Source organism: Misgurnus anguillicaudatus, chromosome 5 (genome assembly GCF_027580225.2).
Source record: "Misgurnus anguillicaudatus chromosome 5, ASM2758022v2, whole genome shotgun sequence".
NCBI lineage: Eukaryota > Metazoa > Chordata > Actinopteri > Cypriniformes > Cobitidae > Misgurnus > Misgurnus anguillicaudatus.
Window position 1 is genome coordinate 7,850,240 of NC_073341.2, and position 27,705 is coordinate 7,877,944.

A 27,705-nucleotide genomic window follows, 5' to 3' on the forward strand; every position below is an offset into this window, starting at 1 on the left:
ACAGAACCAGCGACCAAAATCACAGAGAGAGTTCCGGGAAGCATTGGTATTGGAATTGGCAGACTGGATGCCCAACAATGAAACATGCTCCAGTTCTGTTCCTCCTGATCCAGTTCCCCAAAGCAGACCTACTGCAGGACACCACAGGCCAAAATACATGCCCGAATCTCGGAGAAGATGCAAAGTGTGCCATCAGAAGACCACTGTGTTCTGCCAAGGCTGCGACTTGTTTTTATGTTTTCTGCCAACACGGGACTGCTTCAACCAATATCATGATGCACATAGTTTGTAGTTGTGTAGAAGAAATTATAAAGTTTGAATTACAGCTATAAATAGTTAATTGGTATAGTTTATAATATTTAATTATGAGCAGGGCCGTACGCTGGATTTTATAAATACCGAGGTCCATATATATTTTTCTAGCGCATGCACCCCAGGAAAAAAAATCTTATTTCTCTGCTCTACATATATAAATTTTAATACATTAGAAAACCAAAGGATCAATAAACTATAGATTTCAAACCATGTCAGTATGCAGAAAATTTGTGTTGGTCATTAGGAATAGATTTTAATAATTATTTTACCATCTTGGGCACACTGGGTTACTGAATATATGATAATTTTAGTAAATTAACTTAAGGCTATCAATAATTAGTTTATTAAATTAATTCACAATATGCACATACTTATTATACACTTAATATGCTGAAATACAACATCAGTAATGCAGTGGTGGAACCAGAATTTTATAAATGGGTTGGCCAAGGCTACTTTAGGCTGTCCATATCCAATGAAAGAAAACTGTAATTATTAAAAAAGCATAAATGAATCTACGATTACTTCACATTATCCCACATTAGATAAATATTCTTCTTGCCCTGTATGCATTACTGTATGCATTATACTAACTGTAAGATGTTAACATAATGCAAGCCTGAATTTTAAACTTCTCACATCTGATTTACTGTCTGTTAATGAAGCAAAAGGCTTCTTGTTAACTGCAGTAACTTTAGTAAAAGTTCAAAATTCCATGATAAACCACTTCAATAGCAGAGCTCAACACTATAGAAAAAAGTTACAGTCAGGACCAGTGATTTTCTCTTCTTTTGTTATTTAATTAACTTTAATGACTTCAACAGGTACTGTTTATTGGGCTTTAAGACCAAATGCAATAAAATGTTTAAGCCAAAAGATGAACGTGGGCTCATTTAAACTCCGTGCACGTGCGCTACCGGTGAATGAAGCGTTGTACCGCGCACGTGATGCGTCGCGTTTTCAAGTTCAAGCTTAGCAGCAGTCCAGTACAACACAGTGAATCTAATCATACATAAAAAAGATCTCTTCAATAATTAAAGGGTGCCGTTGAATTTTGTTAATAAACCCGCTGAATAATGGGAAGTGAATTACTGGAGGGAGTAGCATTATATTTGGACACCCATGTGGCTTAGCTGCAGTAATGTTTCTTGTCTTGTCACCTTGACAGTCACTACGATTTCATATTTCTCGTCATTAAACTGCTGTATAATAGTTAGCGTTTGATTACTTACATTTTTCTTGCACTTCCACTAGCTGCGCATCTGGGCTTTGTGTTGCACCTCTGTCTGCCTGCATGGTTTGATTTGATGTGTCATCTTGGTATCATTTTGACTTTACTTAATGGGGTGCAGCGCAGACCTGTTGGCCTGTGACATCACACTACCGCGAGATCTATTTAAAAGCATACTGGGTCATTTACTATCGAATCGGTCTTGCGGTGCTAAGACGTCACATGCCGATCGGTCTGCGCAGCCAGAAGTCAAACGAGCCCTTCGAACCACCCGAACACCCCTGCCTACGGGCTTGTGTAAGTGCAAGTTGTTTTCAGTTTGGACAGCTCTGAAAAATGTTTTAGTCTAGGACTAGTCTAATCCCTGTCCGGGAAACCGCCCCTAAGGGTTGGTTTCGTGGACAGGGATTAGCTTAAACCAGGACTAGCCTTAGTTGAATTTGGAAATATAACTAGTTTTAACAAACATGCCTTACTAAAAACTTTACTGGCGTGCATTTTGGGGAAAAACAAAGGGCGTAGATGTATTTTAAGATATGTCAGTGCAAGTTGTTTTCAGTTTGGACAGCTCTTAAATTTATTTTAGTCTAGGACTAGTCTAATCCCTGTCCGGGAAACCATCCCTTATGTTTTAAAGCGCTCAAAACACCTAAATATGGCGCCACCTGCTGGTGAAAACTTTGAAAAGCAACAAGATCTCAGTCCAAATATTTTTTATTTTTTACAATGTAGTTCCAAAGATTTTTCTAAAAGTGTGTTATTAAGAAAAATAAAATAATTAACTTAAACGTGTAGGCTATTATGTGTGGGTTTTTTTTAGTTATATTTAACTGATCATTAACACTTTAACTCCCCTTTTAATTATGAACATGTATGTTATCTATCTATAAACAAAATGTAGGCAAAATGATAGTGTTATCAGTCTTAAGTATTAATGTTTTATGAACTTGCATAAAACTGACCCGAGATCAGACACTGATCATTTGTGATCAACTCCCCCTAGTGGAGAACATCGGATTTTCAAAACGAAAGCTTCGTTTGCTAAAATCACATGACTTGGCTCAGAACCGAAACCATTTTAATTCCGATTCGAAACAAAAGACCCTCTCGAGGCTTCATGGAGCAGTATTTCCAAATCGCACATCACTAAATAGTGCAACTGTCTATATTAGAATTGTTTAATGTTCTATTGTTTTTCTGTAGGACAATGATTGTGTAATATCAGATCAGATTAATAACATTATTTTTGAGAGATGATGCATTCTTGAAGTGTGTTTCAACAAATATTTGAACAAGAGCAGATTAGGTGCAGCAGGTGGAGCTATTCACGTCCACAAGAGTTGGAAGGGGTAAGTGCGCAGTACCGGAAGTAAAGCTCAGTTTCCTGATAAACAGCTGTGACGACGATGGTGTATGTGTCGAATGGTAAGTGCTAAAAACAACTCTTTATTTCGATAAAAAAGACGCGTTTTGAAGCGTTTGTCTGAAGTGCTAATCTCATCCTTTATCAGTTACTGAATTTCGGAATACTTAAGCCATGACGTGTTTTAATAAACGACACAGATGTTTTTGGGCTTTGCCTACTTTACATATATGTGATGTAAATGATCGTCGCGTGATCTTTCGATGTATTCTTTCGGTTAATGTTACATTTATGTTTTTTAATGTGCTACTATAGTAAATACGGAACTCATTAGTTAGATCATGACGATGTAATTAGTATACATGTTTATTTATCAACATACCAGCGCAAACGTTACGTAACTAAAAAGTTTACCTTATTATGTTTCATAACTTCACTAGATTTGTTCGTGAATAATTTCTCCTGTATGAAGTGATGAGAATAACTGTACACTTTGCTCTGATGTTTATATTCAGGTGAAGTTCTGGACAGCAGGACTCGGTGGAGACTGTCGTTCTTTAGTGACCTCTTCTGGGGTGTAGTTGAGTTTGTTGGCTTGTTGTAAGTGTTTGGTTATTTTTTCTTGCTTTATCATTACATAATGCCTACATGTCGGATGTGTTGTCAATATCCAAATCCATTTATATGTCACCAGCTTCCAGACTATCATTAAGCCAGATATGTCCAAAAAAGGCAACAACGGCGCATCGTCTCGCTTCAGTGATGGCAGAGGGTTTGTGTTTAATTCAGCTCATACACTGATATTTGTCTTCTAGATCTGTCATAACTAGCACACATTGTTGTTTCAGAAATGTGACCCTGTCTGTAAAAAACAGACTAAAGTCATTTTTTTAAAGCGATTTGTTTTCCACATAAAATCATCCTACATAATGTAAAGAACATTCTGCGAAAATATAACATTTTGATATCTTTAATATCAACTAAGATCATGACACAAATTAAAATATATATAACAAATATATTTAAATTGTAATGCTCTCTCTCTCTCTCGCAGTCCTCCGGGGTTCCCTGGCCGCAGACGGATGGGCAGAATAAACCACGGCGCAGGTCCCTCCGCTCCTCCTATGGCTGGAGGAGGATGAGGACGGTTAGAAAGATTCAACATTTAAAACCCAATTTATACTTCTGTGTCAATTGTACGACATCGCCCACGCATTTAAACAAACCCTAGGTGTAGACTGCCATATTTCCAAAAATGTAAAAACGCAGAAGTCCTGTAATGCTCCCATCAAGTAAAAAAATCTGCATCGTATTTCTGCTTGCGATGGTGTAAACAAAGAGTGATTAAGTTGAGGAACTATAACAACTCAAGCTGGAACAAAGGCATTGTCTATTTACCTCCATCATTGCTGATGCTCTTCAACAAGCCGCTTCTTCTGTGGCTTTTGCCTTGGTACTGTAAAGCCCGATTTATAGTCGTGCGTAAGCTCTACGCCGTAGGTTATCTGTAGCCTGTGCGTAGCCTGACGTGCATCTCGCAAAATTTTCACAGCGCGTCAGATCTCCGCGGACCGCAAGCGCTGTGATTGGTCCACCAGAACCCCTCCCGTCAGGTAAAAAAAACTGCGTCATGGGTATTTCCGTTTGCGACGGTGAAAACAAAGATGAGCCAAGTGGAGGAGTGATTTAACTCAAACTGCATCAAAAGTCACTGTTTATTTACTTCCATCATTGCTGGTCTTCTCAAATCATACACAAGTTGCTGTTTCTTCTTCATTTGTGGGTTAACTTGCCAACCTTCTTCTTCTTTGACGCGCTGCTACTGCGGTTACACGCGTGGTTACTGCCTACCAGTGGTCTGCGCGTGTGTTTGGACGTCGATGCGGGCGACGACGCAAAAGTATAAATGAAAACCGACGCCGTTGCAGCTACGCCGTAGTAATTACACGTTTACGTGAACAACGACACAGAAGTATGAATGAACGATGCGTAGGTCCTACGCAGAACTGTAAATGAAGCTGACTCTCATACGTGTATAATGATAAATGACATTAATTCAGATTTGTCTTCTTTACACGCAGGTAAATGCCTGCACATTGTTGTGGGCGTTGAGGAGAGTGATGTACTGCTCAGATAAGATCATCATCATGTCTACAGTATGACAAACTCCTCTCTTCACATCTGTCACTGCTCGTATAGCAGATTCTTGACGTGACTCTGGGAATTCCTTCATGAAGGGTCCGGAGTGACTGAATATGGCAGTCAGATCCTCATCGATATCATATGAAATATGTGTTTGCGTATGTTTGTTTTCCTAACTCGTGGCTCACTCTGTTTTTATTTTGATTTTATAAAAGTTATGTTTTTGTAGCAGACTCTGTATGTTTCATTTGCTTCAATAAAGTAAGTTATGCTGATGGTTTCGGTGACGTATATATGCGTGTAAAATATTGGTCAGGGCCAGTCAATAATGTTTGTCATTCTAGCTGTGGTTTGTGAACAGACTTGGGAAATATTGACATTAGCTAAATAAATAAGCTTGTAATGTGTGACTGCATCTGTCCAACGGTCACCACGGACTAATCTAATACTGAAACTACTCGCAGCATAAACATCAAAGAGCATCTGAAAGTGTTTAAGACAAAATGAGACTGCTGTCAATTCTGGTATCGGGTACATTTACATACATGTTGTTTTAAAGAGAGATTCAGGAGGAGCCTAAACATTTAGGCGAATTTCTGTTGTTTAAAAGAATTGTTTTGAAACTTTATATATCAAACTTAAAGGGATAGTTCACTTTAAAATAAAAATTCTGTCATCATTTCCTCATCCTCATGTTGTACTAGACCTGTGTGGATTTCTTTTTTCTGAGAAACACAGAGAGAGACATTTTGAGAAATTATGGTAAACACACAGCAGATAGTGAAAATTTGCTTTTACAAGTATTGTAATAAATGATGAAGAAAATATTTTGATAAATGATGGTAAGCACACAGTTGACGGTACACATTAAATTCCATCATATTTTTTAATTCCTACTATGGAAGTCAATGGTCACTATCTGCTGTGTGTTTTCTATCATTTCTCAAAATATCTTCTTTTGTGTTCATCAGAGAAGGGGGAATCGTGCAGATCTATGACAACATGGGGATGAGGAAATGATGACAGAATCTTTGAAGTGAACTGTCCCTTTAACATATTTTATATAATGCTAAATATATGTACTGAAATATATTTTGAAATATTTATTTCTATAATGTAATTTTAACCAAATTTTTGTATATTTTAAAATATATTTAAAAAGAGTACATATAAAGCCTTTATTTTAACATTGCATTGGAAAATATACTTTGTATGTATTTTCAACTGCAAAAATATACTTATGGTTTTATACATACTTATACATTTTGTACAAACCTTTATATTTTGGCCAAGAAAAATATATTTTTTGCCATATGGGTTGTAAAATTAGAAATGTATTTGTTGCCCCTGAAATACATTTTGAAATAAATGTTTATATTATATATAGATTCTATTGGGGTAGGGGCGTGTTTGTTTAGGTGATTTCAAATGTCAACATTGGCTTTCAGAGATCATGCACCCCGCCTTTAATGAAGCTTTACTTTCTACAAAATGTATTTAGCATATATTTAACATATTTATTCTGTAAAAAACTGAAATGCATTATACATAATGCCTCTATGGCCTCCCAGCATTTTCAGTTAGTTCATCCTACAATGAAAATAAATAAGGATTCTGATCTAGCAAACAGAACCCTAAAAATATTTAATGACAATAATCACAACAGTGATACTGTAATATAAAATATGACATAGGATCAGTAAAAGCTTATGCACTTTAGAAATGAAGAATAGTTTTATCTTCTTCTGAATTATACTTAAAAAACAAGAACACAATGTATTACCAGTCAATGTACATTGCTACACTAATCTTAAGAAATTAAAGGAAATGTAAATGCCCAAAAGTATAAAGATTTAATTGTGCATCTAATTGAAAGGAAGTGTAACTGATTTATAAACTCAAACATTTACTGTTGTTTTTTCCAAGCCAACTTTCTTTCATTGGCTAATGCAGTATTTTTTTATAATCTTCATTATGTCCATGAGCAACTATTAAAAACTTTAACTCATGGTTACTATGATGGTAAACTCATTAAACCAGCGATCGACTCAGGTTTTAATTTTTTGATCCCACATACCAGTAGCAAGTTTTGGGCTAATCAACCGAGAGTTTGGTGTTAATCTGTCATTGAGGTAATCCTTACTTTCTGCAATAACAGCCTCCGAACAAAGCAGTTCCACATCATCCCTGGTGTGTGCCCGTGCGTGGCTGCGTACGTCCAGCAGGTGGCGGTAAAGCTACACAACACTCACCTGCTGTACAACTGCAGAAGAAGAGCAGGAACAGCTTCATCCGTCAGTAGCGTGTTTGTAAACATTCAGCTGATTCATTTTCTCTTCTTCAGCATAATCTTCATCATGACACAGACAGACAGAGATGCAGAAAACGGCAAAGATCGCGAGAAAGAGGCACGCGGCGTGAAGAGACCCATCGCACCCGCGGCTGTGCCTGAACCTTTGCACGAGGTAAACACACACATCATTTTCATCATCGTCATGACGACACTTACTGCTGCTGTTCCTTAACCCCTGTCCATTAACGAACGAATGAATACGTCTGCTGTGTAACAACATCCCATAAACGTCTTAGAAACAGCAATTTTACACGCATTATGCATCATAAACATCTTACAGACATCTTGTAAATGTCAGGAAACGTCTCCGAGATGTATGTGTGCTGCTATCAGGGAGATGACAGATTAGTTTCATGTGTGACATAGATGACTGTCTTAATAAACTGCACTTTTGTATTTCTATGTAAAAAGTTTATTTAGTTGATAATTACTCATCTCATGATGTTCACAGATTAGTTTGACACACTGGCAGTAGCGTCTCTCTCTCCAGAGCTTGATGGAGTCACAGCTGTACTTTAACTGTATATATCTTAATTATTTAAGGATTAAACTATTCTGATTCACTTAAATCTTATAAAGATATTTATTTGAAATGACCTGTGGGAAATTGATTTTTAAAGTAAATTGATGTTATTTGAAGCACATCAACAGACTCTCTTATCTAATGGAGCAAAGTTAAACTTTACCTTGAACCTTACATTAAACAAATCTCTTCATAAAATATCATTAGAATAAAAAAAATAGGTATACACACCAATAGGAGTTTGGGCCGAAGCCAATACCCATATTTGCCCACTTATTTAAACTTTAATCATTAAAATAGATTGAAATGTTTAATAAATGTGTCGATTACTTTCTTCCTCAGACCTCAACACTATAGTAATGTGTTATGTGTGCTGGGAGCAGAAATCTTAGATGAGAAGAAAGCAATTGCTGGCTTCACACAGTATGATTTTCTGCTGCACCAGATGTCATTTGCGATGATTTCTGTGATAACCGTTTATAAACGGTGGTCCTTCGTCGTTCAGTGAGAGAGATTCAGGGATGGACATTATAGCGGTCTTGTTATCAAATATAGTCTGTGATTATCTTCTGTGGGTGTCAGAAGGTTGGCAGTGGCACACACCACATCTTCAAACAAGAATCTTTAATATTAATTTCTCACCACAGTGAATAAAATAATCTTTTTAAGACGTGGGCTAATCGTATCAAATAATAAATGGATGCTTCTACAAAACAAGTCTTTGTTCAAGATACTTTATTATGTTTGTTAAACTGTCCTTGTCAATGTTTTTTTTTCCAGCAAATTCAGGCCAACTTTATAGTGGTGATTCATCCTGGATCCAAAACCCTGCAGATTGGACGAGCTACAGACACACAGCCACAGACTGTACATCACGTCATCGCCCGTAGACACAAACAGACCGGACAGACCCCATACGAGGACCAGTGTCTCCTACGAGATGGACTTAATGTATTTTAACTTAATCATGATGAGTATGAATATGTGATGTAGATGTGATAGATGATGACTCTCTGTGCGTGTGTGTTTGTTCTGTAGACATCAGAGAGTAATGAACAAAGACAGAACGGCCTGAAGATGATCGATCAATCCATCTGGTCCAAAAAAATGTCTAATGGTCTAAGAAGAGTTCCTGTGTCTGCACAACAGGTGTGTGTGTGTGTGTGTGTGTGTGTGTGTGTGTGTGTGTGTGTGTGTGTTGAGGGATGGTGTATGTGGTTTACGGGGACATGAATATAGTATAATGACATGTTTATTATGCTATAAACACAGGAAGTGTCCCGTAAACTGAACGGCTTAAAAAACATGGTAACTAAATGGTCGTTTTTCATAGATTAAAGACTGCCAACAGGTTTTTGTGATGGTTGGGGTTAGGGACTGGGGTAGGTTAGGGGAATAGGATATACAGGTCGTACAGTATAAAATGCATTGCGTCTATGGAACGGCCCTGTATGTAAACTCGAATGGCAACAAACAAATAGCTCTTTTTAAGACTTTATTATCAGCAACCCTGACTACAGCAACCACTGCTCACGGGTAAAACATAAACATACATAACATGAGGCATTCTCACCCCGTTAGCGCCCCCACAAGGACAGGATGTTAAACTAACAATCTCCCTCTTAAAAAAAACAAAATAAAAAAACAAATACACATTTTTTAAAGGGAGTGGAAACATTATCCTAAAAGAAGGGGTGAACATATGTAACAAAATTAAATGACAGTAACATCTCTTTAAAGAGATCATTATCCCTTTTTTTTTTAAACTTATTTACGTTTAACTTATTTATGTTCCCATACACCTTCACTAAGAGTTTTCAGAAGTAACAAAGTAGAAGCTCCCTTTTTAGTCAGAGAGTCAGCAAGTTGTTGCTTTGTAGCAGACCAAAGGATCTGCTTGATGTTTCCAGAGTGGATTAGTTCTTTTATGCTGCTGATCTCAAGACAAAGTCTTTTTTCTGTAACAGACTTTATGGACTTCACAGCATCAAAAAGAGAATGATTGTCAGTTACACAGAGAACTGGCAGGTTGATTAAAGCAATGTTGCCTGTTGTAATTTCTGAATAAAGAGCAGATATACACATCCCATTATCAATGCCATCGGCGAGCGCCAGAGTTTCTCCTGCCAAAGTGCTTCTGACGACTCTTCTGATTCTCTTAGATTGCCAGGAGATGGGAGAAAATTTTCCATCTTCTCCCACCAAGAAAATTAGATGTCCACCTTGAGTACCGCCGTCCGGAAGATTTCCCAATGAGGCATCGCTAAAAACAACCAGTTTCAGGGAGCTGTCTTTTCCCAGGTTCTGAAATTTTAAAATGACCTCCTCTGACTTTAGTTTTCTGATAAGCTTGTTTACATCGTGCAAAGTCTGAACAGTAGCATGTTTTGTAGTTGAAGCAAGGAGAGAAGTGTCACACATTATATCTGGTCTACTCTGTCTAGCAACCCACTGGATTTGTCCAATCTTGGACCTCAGCATGTCAGCTTCCAAGTTTGTCAGTGGAGCTGTACGTTGCACAGCTCTGGTTGGATCCAAAACAAAAGGCTGAAGATTCTTTATATATGTGCTTTGACGTACATGTATCTCTCCATTTCCAGAAGAGATTTCCATTCCCACATAATTAAAACTATCACTCTCTTGACGGCCAACTTCAAAAGCTGTTTTCAAATGTGGGATGACCAAAGAAGAAAACGTTTTCGAACCAGCCCACAGAAAATCATCAACATGAGAGGCGAGGATTCCAGTCAACTCACCTTTGTCGTCCACCCAGTAGAACACTGCAGGGTCAATCTGTGATACATGACCTCCCAGCTGTTGCATGGTATCTTTTACCTTATTATACCAGTACAGAGAAGCATCCACTAAACCATACACACATTTGTTTAGTTTCCATAGCGTTCCTTTGCACATTGCTTCTGGAGGAGGACGAATATAGACATTTCTTGACAATTCTTTTCCTTGAAGAAAAGCAGCTTTGATATCAATTGAGTTCAGGTGCCATTTCCTTTGACATATGACTGCCATAACAACTCTTAGAGAATCTGAAGCACAAGTAGTAGAGTCTTTAGGAAGGTCACTGACATTTAATTCTTCGAAACCTCTTGCAACTAGTCTTGCCTTAGGTACTATACCATCAGGTGTTTCTTTAATTGAACACACCCACCTTGTGCTGATAAATTTTTGACCATCATCTTTCACTTCCTTAAACACACAGTTACTTTTCCAGTTGTCCAGCTCAGTTTTCTTAGCTGCAGCAAAAGGTTCGTCTTCAATAATCAGCACATCACTTTCATGGTGAGGATTACCTTGTACTGTGGTGACTGGGGTAATAATCTGAAGGTCATCCACTAGTGTTAATTCAGCTGACCCAGTAATACCTGCAACAGTCTCTGGGTGGGTGTACTGTAGATTGTACCAGTCTTTGTGTTTTCCTGTAGCTTTTCCTGCTCTGCTAAGAATTTGTGCTGTACGTGACTCACCGCTTTCTCTGTCTGTAAAGATAATGGTTTGTCCCGCTTTCAGTTTAGGAGTACAACTTCTTGCATCTTCTCCTGATTGAGGCAGTGTGTCATCTTCTGACTGAGTCGATGTGTCATTTTGTTCATCAATTTCACCTTCAACATTTGCTTGTGATTTCTCAATGCTATCAGTGTCATCGTCGTACTCCATACTGTTTAAAACTGCAGGTTGTAAAACTGTACTGTTCTCAATGTCTTGTTCTTTTGCATCTCCGTCTTCCTGTATTGTGTGATTTTCATCTGTCTTTCGGAGCCTAGAATGGTGTACACGAACATAAGTACCTCCATGCCATACAAAAATCACTGCCCCGTCCTGGCCAATCACGACACCTGGGCCTTTCCACTGTGCACTATCTGCATGCTTGTAGTAAACTTTGTCACCAGTCTCATATTTCTCATCTGTAGGTCGTAACTGTTTGCGCAAAGCTCGTCTAATTCTTTCAGAGCATTCAGACTCTGTAAACGCTCTCCTTGCAGCATGTAAAACTGAAATGTGCTGTCCTACCAAAGTACTTGTACTACTACTTTCCAGAGCTGGCGGTTTGTCAGTAAGGACTGATGGTAGGTTTGGATTTTGACCAAATACAAGCTGGTAGGGATTGAAACCGTGGACATTGTGCATTGAGTTTTTTGCCATCAGTGCCCAATCCAGGGCGGTTTTCCAGTCACATCTGTTGTCATTTTTCACTTTCATTAGTATGTCTGTAAGCGTCTGATTGTGTCTTTCCAAAAGACCATTACTCCAGGGACTATATGCCGCAGTGGTCTTTACCTCAATGTTGAACTTTTCTGCCATGCACCTCATTTCCTCATTGTTAAACTCTCCACCATTGTCACTAAACAGTCTTTTAGGTGGACCATGTATGCTAATCCAACAGTGGATGAAGCTCTTTACAATTTCACTTGCCTTTTTTGTGGTCATAATAACTCCAGCACTAAAGCGAGTGAAGTGGTCAATAGCATGAAGATACCACACTCCTTTATCCAGTTCATGCAGGTCTATAGCTACTGTTTCATTGTAACTTGAGGCCATAGGCAGTCCCACCGCAGGCTTAGGTTTGGGCCTGCTGTATTTCACACATGTTTCACAGTGATCTACTATGTCCTTTAAAATCACAATGCACTCCTCATCATGATTACCTGAACTGATCAGCAGCTTTTTTAACCTATCCACAGTAGCATGGCCAAATTGTTTATGCAACTTTATTAGGACTTCTTTCTTTTTCTTTGAAGTCATGTTCTCTGTTACAAATAGAACTTCATCTTCACTACATTTCTCAGCATCACAGGAGGAGTCTTGATCCATCAGGTTTATGCAGTAATGTCCTGATGAGGTAAGCTCAAGGGTCACAGGGTGTTTGAACATTATTGCGGTGTCATTCTGAAGATCCAGTACAGCACCTGCTCTTTTTACGGATGTTTTGCTCAAGAGCAAAGGGATATCAACTGGGACTACTTCAGTTTCAATGTAACATTTGGTCTGTCCAATCATAGCTGGAATCTTGACCTGTTTTGTAGAATGTACAACTTTTCCATCTCCAAACTTGAAAGCTCTTGCACTATCTGTGCGTTTCAACTTTTTTAGCTCTGCTGTTTTTAGTTCACTGACGTAGTGATCAAACCATTTCTGTCCGCACACCGTTTTAGTACAGGCTGTATCAATAACTGCTGACCCAAGTGATTCAACCATAAACACTTCTGCATCTGACAAAGTTTCTTTAGAAAACAAAGTGATGTTACATTGCTCTACATCCTCAGTCAGCTTTGCTTGTTCAGTTCTGTGAGGGCAGTCTTTTGCCCAGTGATATGTACTCTGACAGATAGCACATTTAGATCGCCTGCCATATCTATCGAGAGGATTCGTTCCTGGCTGTGTTTTCAGTGGTCTTTGTAGACGTGGCTTGTTTTCATTCTTACTAAAATCAGTGAAACATGCAGACTCACCAGTAAAGTGGCTTCCACGCATGTAATTTTCTCCAAAAATTCGTTTCAGAGCAGATTTCATATCCGCAAATGTGAGGGTTGCGCAAGCGGTAAGCGCTAATTGTTTATCTTTAGCATCGAGACCCTCTGTGTCGAGCAGTTTAAACGCCAGTACAGCATCTGGAAGTGTCATACCGAAATTCCGCAGCTTGTTATATTTGCTTTCAAACTCGATGATGTAATCGGCCATCGGGATTCCGTGCTCTCGTGTGATACGATCAAACTCCGTATACGCGTCGTATTGGCGATCTTTTTCTTTTTTCAGGAATACAGAGTCCAACTTGTCTAAAATCGTTTTCATACCATCATCTTTGTTTAAATCATCCGCAGATATTTCCAGAGCAGCATCTCGCGCCCTCCCCGTTAACGATAGCGCGACAGCCAGTGCTTGTTTCTTTTTCTCCAGCTCTGTGACACGCATCCACATTTCCACCTCATTTTTCCAGCTCTCATAACACTTCTTTTCATCAAACTGTGGCGGGACCTTGTAGTTTCCCGCAGCCATCCTCTGCTACCAATGTAAACTCGAATGGCAACAAACAAATAGCTCTTTTTAAGACTTTATTATCAGCAACCCTGACTACAGCAACCACTGCTCACGGGTAAAACATAAACATACATAACATGAGGCATTCTCACCCCGTTAGCGCCCCCACAAGGACAGGATGTTAAACTAACACTGTAAACCACATATGCCAACGTGTGTGTACGAAAAAATACTGAATGGTAATTTTTTTCTAAATTAAATATAAAATATAAATTTTTTTTGTGATGTTTAGGTGAATGGTAGTGTTTTACCGGATCGCAGACCCACTGTTTGGCTTGCATGCGATTCACGGATTAATACGCAAATTTAAATAGGGAACGTTTATCATTTGCTAATCGAAGCGCTGTTTGGAATTCGCCGTCTGTCTGTGTGTGTGCGCGCGTGTGTTTTAAGTGCACTTAAAAGTGCATACACTGAGAGACGCGTTTCAAAAAACAAGGAAACATAAAATCTTTCTGTTCTTAACAGGACACATACAAACTAAATGTTCTGGAAAACCACAGTATTCTTTTTCTAATAAAAACATTTGTTTATGTCTTAAATGTATGTATAAATTAGAGGCAGAGACCAGGTCCGTGCTTTTCTTAAAGAGGCCGTAACCTCAATTAACCCTTAACCTTAAAGGGACATTCCACTTTTTTTTTTAAATATGCTAATTTTCAGCTCCCCTAGAGTTAAACATTTGATTCTTACCGTTTTGAAATGAACTCTCATTCTTATACAATACAATTAAAGGCGTTCTAAGCGAATCGGTGTGTTGATTTTTGAAATGTGTTTTCAAACAAACGTAGTTAACTCCTCCCCCTCCCCCTCCCTTCCGTGCTTTCATGAACGCGCCCAAACCCAACCCCCAAATCCTTCTTGGCGTTTATTGGCTGGAACACTTTGTTTTGTTTTGTGGTGCAGGTTTGGCGACTGTGTTTATATTGAAGTTTGTAGAGCCTGGGCTGTCTACAGAGATCGCGTTTTTTTTACAGTTTGATCAGCGGACAGGCAGCAAGCAGATAGTGAGGAGATGTTTGCTGTATGTAACAAAAAATGTTTTATGGTCTAAAACGCGTGAATTCGCTTAGAGAGCATTTAAGTGTTATTATTAATTTAGTAAGATTTTTGTACCTAATGCTAATTTTAGACCTTATTTAATGTGCAACTTTTTCTTTTCTTTTTTTATAAATGTTTAATTTCTTTATTTGTTGTTATTAGATTTTTCCTACCCCCTTTTTTTTTGCTGATCGGAAAAATGATCCGATCCGTGCCTCAAAAACCGTAATGTGATTCGAACCGTGAGTTTTATGATCCGTCACACCCCTAGTTAATGGTATAGAATATAGAGTTTGTATAATATATAAACCAGTATGTCTATGAGGAGTCCACATAAACCACAAACACACGAGTGTGTATATGTGTTATTGCTACCTGTGTATGTTTGTGTTTGTGTGTTTACAGGCAAGATTGTACAACAGACAGATAAATCCTGCAGTATTGGACTCAAACTCTTCAGTAAAGTGGACAAATACAGCACATCAGCCTGAATACCTCGTAGGAGAAGATGTAAGAATCAATAATGAAACAATGACTTCTAAATATATACAATCTTATAGATGACACTAGGAAAGTCATCTCACATTTAGTCTTCGTTCGGGTTAGCAATATAAAGGGTTGTGGGATTGATTTCCAGAAATGGGAAATAATGATAAAAATGTTGGGATAATGTGAAAACTCCCATTCAGATTGTCCTTCCGGTATTTAAAAATCAACTATTTACGAGATAAGGTTTACAGCCCTGTTAGGAAAATCTGACAGGTAAGATGAAATGTCAGGCCACCACCTTGTTAATTCATCAGTTAGTTTTGATAAATATTTGCGGGGAGAGAGAGAGAGAGAGAGAGAGAGAGAACAGATACAGGGGGTATCTATATCGTTCTCTTCCAAATTCATTAAAAACATCAATCATCAATAAAAATAACAGAAAAAATAAATGTTTGGCAGAACACAAATATATACTGTTAAGTACTGTATATACATTTTGAGACTTCTGACATAAAGATAAAAAAATCTGATTATCACAATAAAAAGAATGATGAGGAAATGTATGATCAAGTTCAGTAAAAAATTATTATCTGGATGCTTTACTTTATTCTTAAAATCAATTTTTTTAAATCACTCAGTAACAATTAAAGGGACACTACACGTTCTCTCTTGTGTCTGTTGATCTGTCTGATGTCTCTCTGTCTGTGTTTGTGTTTGTGCAGGCTTTATATGTAAACCCAACAGACAGCTACAGTATTCACTGGCCCATTCGCAGGGGTCACCTGAACATTCACAGCGCTCCAGGTGGATCTCTCACAGCTGTGCTCGCAGACCTGGAGACCATCTGGTCTTACGTTCTCCAGAAGCTCCTAGAAATCCCACTGAAAGATCTGAAGGTGTGTGTGAATCCTACTGCTGCTGTTAGTGCTGTACCGGTCACTGAACACACACACAGACACACAATATGCTGTATGTCTACAACATGGAAGGAAACAGACAACAAAGAAAGAACATACATCCATCATGAAAGTAATTTAAAGCACTCCATAGGCCTGTATTAACAAGGAGATACATCTTACCTCTTGAGTTACAACTTAACCTCTTGAATTACAACTTAAACTCTTTTTTTTACTCAGAAAGGAGAAACTCTTGAGTTTTTAATTTCAGAACGACTGTTATGAGTTAGTTCAATAAATTGAGAGTAATATTACTTGTGTGTGCACAACCACTATAAATACAATAAATGTTTATATGTTTTAGTATTGTTTAAAATTTTAACATACGTAAACCAAGCCAAGCTAATATAAAAAAATATGTAATGAATAAATAATACAGTTGAGACTATTAATAGAATGTGCTTTGGCGGGCACCTCACAGACTCTGTGCGGGCTACCTGGTGCCCGCGGGCACCATGTTGGTGACCCCTGATCTAAGGCCTAGTCCACACCGACACTGGGATTTTTATAACCACAGTTTTTCCTCCTGCGGATTAAAAAAATTCCCTCCACACAGGTTTAAAAGAAATCTCCCCCTACATGAACACGCAAAAACACGTGATCACGCGCTGTCAAGATCATGCCACACCAGCAGATGGTGATATAACCCTAATCGTAAAGCCACGTTGGCCAATCAGAAGCCTTAATCAGAAGCATAAACCCCGGTTCTACTGTCTACACGACAACACTGCAACCGGCGTTTCTGAAAAACCTCACCCTGGTAGGGGTTTTCAAAAATGTTCGGTTTCAGTGACCTGATACTGCGTTTCCGTGTGGATAAATGGCCGAACCACGTAAAAAGTCACGGTTTTAAAAAATACCCGTGTCTGTGTGGACAAGGCCTAAATGACTATAAAGAAAAATTATATCAGTTAAATAAAAGTGCACATATAACAAAAATCCACTCTGGGCCTCAAAATCCTCTCCCAAAATGTAACTCCATGCAAATGAATGCCACCTTATTATCTACAGGATTCAATATAAAAGGACATGTTAATCACTTAGACAGTCTCTGTACCCTTAAAACCATTTTGCTACATAAAATTTGTACAGAAAATCTAATTGGCCTTACAAATCATTTCAATTTACTGATTGAATACTAATATCTTCTGTAACGTCAGATCATTCATCAGCTAACACGTACAACTTTATAGTATTACAGATGCATCCTTCTGATTCCAGACATTTATAACAGACAGCATGTGAAGGAAATTGTCAATATGCTGCTGGTTAACATTGGATTCTCAGGTATGAAACAAACAACAAATGAATTGTACTTGTACAGTTTCTTTCTAATACACTTTGGATGATGAATTTTGATGCCCTTTACTAATAGCACCCCCAAACACTGTTATTACATTTAAATAGCACATAATGTGTGTATTTGTGTTGTGTGTGTGTGTGTAGCTGTGGTTGTGCATCAGGAGTCGGTGTGTACGACGTTGGGCAGTGGTGTAAGCAGTGCATGTGTGGTGGACGTGGGCGATGAAAAGACCAGTGTGTGTTGTGTTGAAGATGGAGTATCTCACCGCAACTCCAGGTGAAGCATACACACACACACACACACACACACACACACACACACACACACACACACACACACACACACACACACACACATATCAAAGATTACAGTTAAACATCTGGGCCTTTCTAGTCTTTGAAAAGAGAAATGATTGTGTGCTTTATTTATGTTGTGTGCTTTATTTATGTTGTGTGCTTTATTTATGTTGTGTGCTTTCTTTATGTTAAGTGTAAACATTTTTCGCTATGATTTAAATGAATTGTATTAAGAGTATTGTGTCATGTATGTTTTTGTTTGTTAAACACAGGTTATGTCTTGCGTACGGCGGCTCAGATGTGACGCGCTGTTTCTTCTGGTTAATGCAGAGAGCTGGATTTCCTTACAGAGAGTGTCGACTCACTAACAAACTCGACTTCATCTTACTACAACAACTTAAAGAGTCTTTCTGTCATCTGGACCAGGTAAACACACCAGTGTACAGACATCATAACACCGCACACTCGATTCAGCTCTGATTCACAAGGTCATGATTTGAGTTTTTAATTTGATTCAGTGAATGTGGATTTAATACAAAAATAATTATTTTACATTAGCATGAAGCTACAATCATATAAACTCACTAGCTTAACCAAGCCCTTACACCACCAGGCTAGTCCTTCTAAAACATTCACATTGGTTTTACTATAGTAAAAGTGCAGTGTATGCAAATGAGTCAAGTAAACTATGCTTTGCAAGCCTGTGCAAAAACAAACTATAATATTAGCACAGGGGTTTCCAACCCTGCTCCTGGTGAGCTATCGTCCTACAGATTTTAGCTCCAGCTCCAATCAAACACATCTGAAGCAGCTAATCAAGTTGTTTAGGGTTGTGTGATAATTACAGACAGGTATGTTGGAGCTGAAGTCTGCAGGACGGTAGCTCACCAGGAACAGGGTTGGAGACACCTAACCTAGGCTTTATGCTGCATGAAGAGTGAGTGATTTAACGGTACATTCACATGGGGCGTAAGCATTGACGCTTCCTATTCACTTTTTTAATGGGTGACGTCATGCGTTGCTGAACTGAATTGTGGATCCGTCGGCGCCGCGTCACTGCCGTTGCTCACGGCAGAAGTTGAACATTTCTCAACTTTTTAAGCGGCAACGTGTGCGTCAGCCAATCAGTTTGACTTATGCAAATAACCTAGGCAGAGCCAGCTAATTACGTTTATGGAAGACCGGAGCATGTGTAGCAGCCACTGTGATTGGCTGTTGGCCACGCTTCAGACAAGCCTTCCATTAAGCATTAACGCTTACGGCCCGTGTGAATGCACCGTAAATGTTAAGTCAATTTGAAGATGCGTTGACGCGTGTCTGGAGGTCTTGCGGAGCGAATGAGGCGTTTAGCGCTGCGCGGTAGACGCAATTGCGCCTCATTCGCGCGTCTAGTTCACGCGAATTGAGCGTTGCTGCGGGAAATAAACGAGTTGAAAATTTTGAACTTTGGCGGAAAAACGCGCCGAGTTAACCAATCAGGAGCTTGCTCTAGTAGTGACATGATTACAGAAAGCCCCTCTTAATTGCTAGAATTTCATGTGCGGCTTTCACGCATGAGTCAAGCGAGCACCATATTTTCCGGATTATAAATCGCTCTGGATTATAAATCGCATCAGTCAAAAAATGCGTCATGAAGAGGACAAAAACATAGAAGTCGCACTGGACTATAAGTCGCATTTATTTAGAAAATGATTATTCTTTTTGGTGGCATTTTGTTTGTTAAGTCTTTCTCCGTTGTCTTTTAAGTTAATGTTTCAGTTAACAGTTTTTTTCAAGGGTAGGCTACAGGAGCAACATATAGTGCCCTCTCAAGGCTGTCGACGGTAATGTTTTATTTTGGTTCATGTTAGTCAGTATGAATTAATTTTAGACATATAAGTCGCACCTGGCTATAAGTCGCAGGACCAGCCAAACTACAAAAAAAGTGACTTATAGTCCGGAAAATACAGTAAACTCAAAATGTTCAAGCGGCAAACTACACGCGAATTTAACGCCTCAAACGCGGCTGGTGTGAACCCACGGTTAGACAGCATAAGATTTCTAATTGTGATAAGGAATTATAATGCTTATTAGATCTGGATAAACCTTATAACTGTGCAGTTATAGTATATGAATCTGTTGTTAACCCATCACCATTAAATGTTCAGCGGTGATGATGTCTTATTATAATGTTTCATTGATTTGTGTAGGATATTTCTGGACTTCAGGATCACGAGTTTCGCACACGTTTTCCAGATTCTCCACTTCTTCTCTTTCAGCTGCGGTTAGGAGATGAGAAACTTCAGGTACTTCAGGTGGATGTGATGTCATCAGTTTAAATTGAGCACATGTCTGTTTGATTCATTATTGTGTGTGTGTTCAGGCTCCTATGGCTTTATTTTACCCTGCTGCGTTTGGTATAGTGGGTCAGAAGATGACATCACTGCAGCATCGCTCGCAAGGAGACGCTGAAGATCCACATGATGAACACTTTCTGTTGACCACACAAAGCAAACAAGACCAGGTAAATCTAGATGCGTTATTCATCTAGTAGAGACGCTTTTATTCATCCATTGTTTATTCTGTAGATTATATCAGTACTGTGTGTTTCCTTTTGTGCTACTAACACAATGCTTTAGCAACTGACGTCCATGAACGCCTCTCTCATTGGCATATACGCAAAACTCCGCTGCTACCCGGATAAACAAATTATATCTATTGTTCAGATAAGGTTGGGTTACATTTTCTTACATCCAAAAACACACTTCTTCTTGATATAAAACAAAGCTGCCTGAAGAAATGCCTGTGACTTCTAGCGTCCTCGGTTCTTTCTCTCCCACTGATTGATGTGTGGGTGTGCTTTTCCGGGGGAGGTGCCCATAAAAGAAATGATACACAAACGTGATATTAAGCATAGCTTTTTCTTGTATTATGGCACTTTGATCACTAGGAAGTAGGAATTATCAATCTAAAATCACTGTGAGTTTGAGTCATTTATAACATGCATTTGAAAAGGCAACACTATTCAAACATAATCTTTATTATCATGAAAATACTTGAAAAAGTTTGAAGTACAGAGATATAAACAGAGGCGGACACTACTTAAGTATTTTTAATTTATACATAAAAGTACATTTTCAAGTATTCGTATTTTATCAGTGTTTTTCTTTGGAAAACATACTTTCCAAAGCATATTATCATAATTTTTACTCCACGACATTTCATAATTTCAAGTTTTTGGTTTATATTTAATATTTAAGTACATTAAACATCTAGTATTTTTTTACTTTTACTTGAGTAAAAGTACAAAAGTACTTTTTACTTAAGAAAGTAAAAGTACACAATTTTTGTGTAATTAGGTATTAAATAAATTTTTATATGCAATATATAAGGAATACACAGCATGATTCTATGCTTTAGAATATAGTGAAATTTTTTTAGTAAAGTTTTTTTTTTCCCAAGACAACACTCTGATAAAGCACAGATGCTTGTAAAATGTAACTAAAATACTCAGGTAGTGTCCACCTTTGAATATAAATATGCTTATACATTTTCTATGGCTAATTTTGAGTTTTGACACGAGAGCGCCCTCTGGTTTTGTATGTAGCAGCATTTCACCGTAATTCATTGAGAAGCATAGCAAGCATGATTTATCGGCCCACTCCTACTTAAATTCATAGGGTGGGTTGCACCAACAAGGATTAAATTAAGCAGAGTTTAGAGCTAAACTAGGTTTTGTTTAATTTTAATTTGAGTTGTGTTAGCACCACTTACATTTAAACACAGATTAACAAATCTTAAATTCGAACTTTAATCTGTATTAAAACATTTATCTGCAATTTATTTTGTCCTCCATGATGAATTAGCCGGTGTAATTACACGGCAACAATGTTGACGTAATTTAAAAAGGAAATAAACCGTTTATGTAGGCAAAGGAAATTTTTTTTGTATTATAAATCACTACATACATATATCAGTAATCTAAAGGGCTTATTCAAAATAAAAACATTTGACGATCTATTAAAACAATCTATTGTATTGATTAATAGAGCAGTGTGGAAGGAAATATTGTAAAGCTCAGATAATGTGATATAATGAACAAGATGTGTCGATGCATTTATCATGAAGCGCCGCTGTATCTGTTCATGCACTGTCCTTCAGTTCCTGGAGCGCCTTTGACAGAGGAGGATCACAGTATACGAGCACCGGTCACCGGTGCTGTTAATAATGTTTTTAAGCGATCGGCCTCTTTTCCGTGTTTAAAAAAAATATGTCCTTGTATGTACTGTAGGATGGGAAGAGTATCCCGAACTTGACGCTTCATGCCAACAAAACATGAATAAATTCAATTTCAAAATCACTTGTATTAGGTTTAAGATCAGCTTCCTTCATTATAAATGAATGGAGTCATTAAGTTTAATTTTTAACTGTTTTAATGGTCTCAGTAAACAGACATACTGATACAAATTATAAGTTTTGTATAAAAGCACCTGCCTAAAAGAAATACTTGAATGTAAATAATGTTTAGACCTTTAAACAAAACCAAGGAATGGTGAGGTATGGTCTCATTGTTGTGTTTTTCTATCTCTTACAGTCATCTAAAGCTACAGCAGACAGAAAGTCTTTCCATAAGCCTGTTGGTTTTGAAGGAGAATCCAGCACATGTGATCTATCCGAGAAAGGAAACATGGTTCATGATGTGGATCTGGCTCATAGTCACGCTGAATCTCTCATTAGTGGATCAGAAACAGAGGAAAACACTTCGCTTCTGTTCAGCCGGAGCACAGCCGCAATGACTCAGTTTGAGGGAAAAGCACTCGGTGTGGATAAAGCCATCTTGCACAGCATCGACTCTTGCTGTAAATATAAACACACACACACACACACACACACACATCTTTTTTGTTAAAACCCCTCTCTCTCTGTTATATGATGTGCAGTGTTGTTGCTTCATATAGTGTAATGTCCACTTCATTCATATCTCTGCATTATCTTTCTTGTGTTGTACTGCACAGAGCACTATAATAACTACACACACATTACTACTGCAAGCACATTACCACACACTACTACAAGCACTAATACTAGGGGTGGCAGGGTACATGAAAAAACATCCGTACTGTTTGGTTTGCTTGTCTTGGTTCGGAGCGTGGGTGTGTTGCACGGTTCGACGCATGCGCAAAGTAGCCACATGCCGTATGTTACCTGAAGCCTTGTATACTTTCGTCTGGCTCCACAGCGCGAGCCTCCGCTGACTGCGAGTGCTCCGTTTGGGGAGGTGTTTATACTCAAAGCACAGACTGGGTGCCGGCGTGATGAGACCTCATGCTCGGCCAGATTCGCCTGGAGCTCATGCTTCTTGGGTTGCAGAGCGGCGCACAAAGTTTGAAGTGCACACCGCCAAGCAAAATGGGGTCTCGCTCACTCGAAGTGCACTGCTGCCAACTCGGCGTTTACGTCATTTTTGCCAGGCGCAAACAAGGCTTAAAGCTACACTGAAGTTGGCAGTTTGATAAATGCAAGTTGATTCTTCAGTTTAATCTTTGTGTGCTTCAAGTTCAATCTTTGTTTGCTAAAAAGGCGCATACGTTCCTGTAGAGATAGCAACACACATTGTCCTTTTTTGTCAAATAAATAAAAAACATGTCATCAATGTCTTCTCTGTTGCTGTATCAAAATCTCACCTAGCTTTCCTCAGAGATGTTCCCAATAATGTGCTTAAAGACAAGTCAATTTCAGTTTGTGCATGATTACATGATATAACAATTTTGTTAATACTGTATCCTAAATTGTGGATAATTAAGCTATATATATGCTGAGGTAAATATCTGGAGGGTTAACGATTAAAAGAAAAAACAGCGACAAGAAACTTACAGAACCGAAAACCGTGACCCTAAAACCGTGATACTGACCGAACAGTGGGCTTTGTGAACCCACCCCTAACTACTACACACAGTACTATATATTATATATATTTAATCAGATTATATGTTTAATGTAGAATCTGGCAGAGTAAATGTTTAAACAGAAATGGTTAAAGTCTTAATAGTTTTTATGATACAGTGTTTTAGAATTGATACGATTTTTAGGTTGTGACATTTCAAACCTCTGACAAACTTAATACTGTCATGGAAAAACGTTCTGATTATTCTTATAAAAACCAAATATATTTTACTTCGTCTATCTAAAATAGACTTGTACATAATAGCTGTATGTTAGTTTGTTTAAAATATCTATGAAAAGATGTGTGATGTGTTTGTGTTTTGACAGCATCAGATGAAACGAAGCGTAAGATGTACGGCTGTATTCTTCTGGTTGGAGGTGGACTTCTGTTTCACGGTGCTCAGGAGTTTCTACAGCATCGTATTCTTAATAAAATGCCTCCGTCTTTCCGCTGTATGGTCGAGAACGTTGAGGTCATCACGCGACCAAAGGTATAAGACCCTTTCGTTGTTTAATGTCTGATGAAAAAACATTTATCTAGTCATCTGTGTTCTGCTGAATGGAGATTTATGTGTCTATGAATTGTAGACCTATAGACGGTTTCAGCAATAACAACAAAAACAAACCGCTTTCGTGGAACAAACATAACTTCCGGTAAACTCCACAAAGAATCAATAACAACAAAGTCATTTTAGAGTAGTTTATTTCTGATAACAAGCAAATTACCTTAGTTCAAATCATAGCGTATCAAAAACTACACTGAGCTAACTTTACTGTGTAAAATGTGAACTTTATAATAGAATAAGTTCTCGTGCAGCTGCCCTTATTATGACAACAGTGCACAATAACAGCAGCAGTTTCATGATGATCCTGACTCCTCTCCCTCCAATCAGTGGCTATAGTTCTTTGTGTGTGTGTGTTCCTCCCATGCGTCCTTTCAGTGGCTATAGTTTTTTGTGCGGATCCAGAGTTGGATCGTTTTTGACCTTTCTGCAGTGTGTTGCATGGACCCAAGTGGCACTTTCAGCTACTTTCATGGCAGTGTGGGTGACCAACAGGACCTGGTACGGCCCGTTCCACCTCTTGGCTCGCCACGACTTCCTTCTGAAATCCTTGATTACCACATAATCTCCTGGCATAATGGTGTGAAATGGCCCTTCAGCTGGCCCCGAGAGTGCTGCTTTAACCTGTTAAGCTGATATTTGACAACAACCCACACACATTTTCTCACAATATTCAAGCATGTTATTTTTTCTTGTGGTCAAAGGTTTGGGGGTTTTGACCTGGCTCCCACACCACATGTGGGGGTTTTGCAAACATTATCTCGTATTGAGATATTTTGATCTTGTCTCTCGTTCTCTTGTTACTCTCATTCTCATGTACATCAGTATTATAAGTAGTGCCTGTACCCAATTCAGGCCAGTTTTGCCAATTTTTCTTTTTTCAATTTTTATATTGAGAACATGTTTACCAGTATTAGACAATATTTCTAGCATTCAGCCGATGTGAGTTCAATATAGTCAAACATAAAGTGGTCGAATGGCCACTCAGGAATGGGATGCCATGCTTTCCTTGTGACCGTTCCTCTTCCCACGTTTTTAGTCATACAGATGATGCATCTACTGCAGTGATCTTCTGAAATGGGAGAAAAACCTTGAACATGTTTAAAGGTCGAAAGGTTAAACATGTTTTCTTGTACTAGACGTCTTGTCACGTCTCTGAAAACTGGAAGTTCTCATCACCTGCCCAATTTGATGTGCGTGCACATTTAGCTGCAAATAGACCTACATCCTGTCAATCTGCAGAGAGCGACTTGGAAAGCAAGATGTGTGCGACAGCTCCTTCAACATTGTACATCATCTTTTGGGATTTGTTTAGTTGTACGAGAGCTACAAACACATTCTTATTCCAGATATGAATCCCTGCCAATTATTTAGTTTCAGTTTCCCATTACTCAGAATTACCCATTTTACACATGAGATCTCTTCCCATCAGATTCACAGAGCAAGTACGTCTGACTAAAAAACTGTGCTCAATGCTCAACCTCGATCTTCACATATTAAAGGTTCACAGTAAAAGTTCCTTCTGGTGTTGCCTGTGGCAATCTCTGACACTACTGACCATTCAGTAAGTGACGCAGACACTTCGTCATGCTTCATAACGAAATTAGTTGCACCAGAATCTACCATAAAACATAAATTTTGCTCTCCAACCATCATACTGCACTGCAAAAAATAATTTTCAAGAAAACATTTTCTAAATATTTTTGTCTTGTTTTCAGAAAAAAAACAAAAAATTCCTAAATTAAGATTCTCTCCTGATGAGCAAAACAACCCAAGAAAATAAGTTTAGTTTTTAGACCAAAAATATCAAATTTAAGTGATTTTGTGCATAAAACAAGCAAAAAAAAAATCTGCCAATGGGGTAAGCAAATTTTTCTTGCATTTTTCTTGAATTTTGTGATTAAGAAAAATTTTCAAGATCATTTTTTGCAGTGTATATTCTGGTTGTTTTAGAAATTGGGGACTTATACATACTATATGCAGCAGCAAGCGTTTCTTCATTGCAAAAAAATCGTACTCACCCTGACTGACGACGCTCCCCCCTCCTCATCTCAGTCGCCATGCTCTTTTCCTCTTTTTTGCGTTTGAGCTTCCGGACAATCTTTTCACCAATGTCCTTGTTTGCCACAATTAACACAAGTCTTTGAATCTTATTCTGGTCTGCCCCATCCACAGGCACGACCTGGATGTTGAAATTGGCGGTAGCTTATGTTGTAATGCCTAGGACCGTGGAACTGTCCAGCAGACATTTGTCCCAGATATAACGTAGCCATATGCAGTTCTTTTTCAGTCTGTTTCTTCTTTCCCTCTTCCTTGTTTTCTCAGCATTACATTTCGTTCAACGTTGGTAAAAAAATCTTCCCAAAAGTCTCTGAATTCCTCATCGAACCTTCATCTGCCCATAGATGTCCGGTAGGTGTTTCATAGCTTGGGTCAGAAAGAGCATGGTCTGAAAAACAGCTTCAGACTTTCTGGGTCAGACGTGTATCAATGGCATGGATAATGATAGCACGGTCTGTCTTTGTCTTCATGGTTGCCCTTGTCTGGGGTTTAGAAGTGAACTTTTTTATCCCTTACTTATTCATTTAGCTGACGCTTTTATCCAATTGCTATATATGTCAGAGGTTGCATGCCTCTGGAGCAACTAGGGGTGAAGTGTCTTACTCAGGGACACAATGGTGTGTCACAGTGGATTTGAACCCGGGTCTCTCACACCAAAGGCGTGTCTCTTAATCACTGTGCCATCACCGAAACCACGGACAAAGTCAAAAATGTCGGCATCTACATTTCAGATAATGGGAGTGTAAATAAATGTGTTTTGAGTGAACTTTTGTTTAAATGTTTTTACACAGGACATGGATCCTCGATTTATAGCGTGGAAGGGTGGAGCGGTGTTGGCGTGTTTGGACACCACACAGGAGCTGTGGATTCATCAGCGGGAATGGCAGCGTTTCGGTGTACGGATGCTCCGTGAACGAGCCGCTTTTGTCTGGTGATCCCAGGACATTTTATCCATTTGAATTCAAATGATTTCCCAAAACATGTGCTGGTGTTAACCTCATGTGTAATGTTTTATTTTTAATAAATAAGAAAATTAAACGATTTTACATTAGCAGTGTATTAGAATTGTCTGTGTGTGTGTACCTGGTAATTATCA

At 38.5% G+C, this 27,705-nt stretch overlaps 2 protein-coding genes across 2 annotated transcripts; both read left to right on the forward strand.

The window, feature by feature from the left end:
* Positions 1 to 2,819: 2,819 nt before the first annotated feature.
* Positions 2,820 to 5,326, forward strand: selenok (selenoprotein K). The gene is made up of 5 exons (XM_055168354.2): positions 2,820 to 2,971; positions 3,425 to 3,509; positions 3,604 to 3,681; positions 3,964 to 4,056; positions 4,991 to 5,326. Exons 1-5 carry the CDS (start codon positions 2,953 to 2,955, stop codon positions 4,992 to 4,994), a joined length of 279 nt encoding a protein of 92 aa, XP_055024329.1. The 5' UTR covers positions 2,820 to 2,952; the 3' UTR covers positions 4,995 to 5,326.
* A 1,961-nt stretch (positions 5,327 to 7,287) lies between these two features.
* actr8 (actin related protein 8) lies at positions 7,288 to 27,651 on the forward strand. Its single transcript, XM_055168352.2, has 13 exons — positions 7,288 to 7,516; positions 8,708 to 8,878; positions 8,966 to 9,076; positions 15,425 to 15,529; positions 16,231 to 16,404; positions 17,658 to 17,751; positions 17,911 to 18,043; positions 18,336 to 18,489; positions 20,253 to 20,348; positions 20,426 to 20,566; positions 22,637 to 22,901; positions 24,313 to 24,476; positions 27,401 to 27,651. Exons 1-13 carry the CDS (start codon positions 7,409 to 7,411, stop codon positions 27,542 to 27,544), a joined length of 1,860 nt encoding a protein of 619 aa, XP_055024327.2. The 5' UTR covers positions 7,288 to 7,408; the 3' UTR covers positions 27,545 to 27,651.
* The last annotated feature ends 54 nt before the right edge of the window (positions 27,652 to 27,705 follow it).

What these genes read in the sequence shown, in the direction of transcription:
- actr8 (XM_055168352.2), top strand. Translation starts at nt 7,409, where the DNA reads ATGACACAGACAGACAGAGATGCAGAAAACGGCAAAGATCGCGAGAAA. An exon ending in AATACCTCGTAGGAGAAGAT is followed by an intron (nt 15,530 to 16,230) that starts GTAAGAATCAAT and finishes GTGTTTGTGCAG; the next exon opens with GCTTTATATGTAAACCCAAC. An exon ending in TCCCACTGAAAGATCTGAAG is followed by an intron (nt 16,405 to 17,657) that starts GTGTGTGTGAAT and finishes ACAACTTTATAG; the next exon opens with TATTACAGATGCATCCTTCT.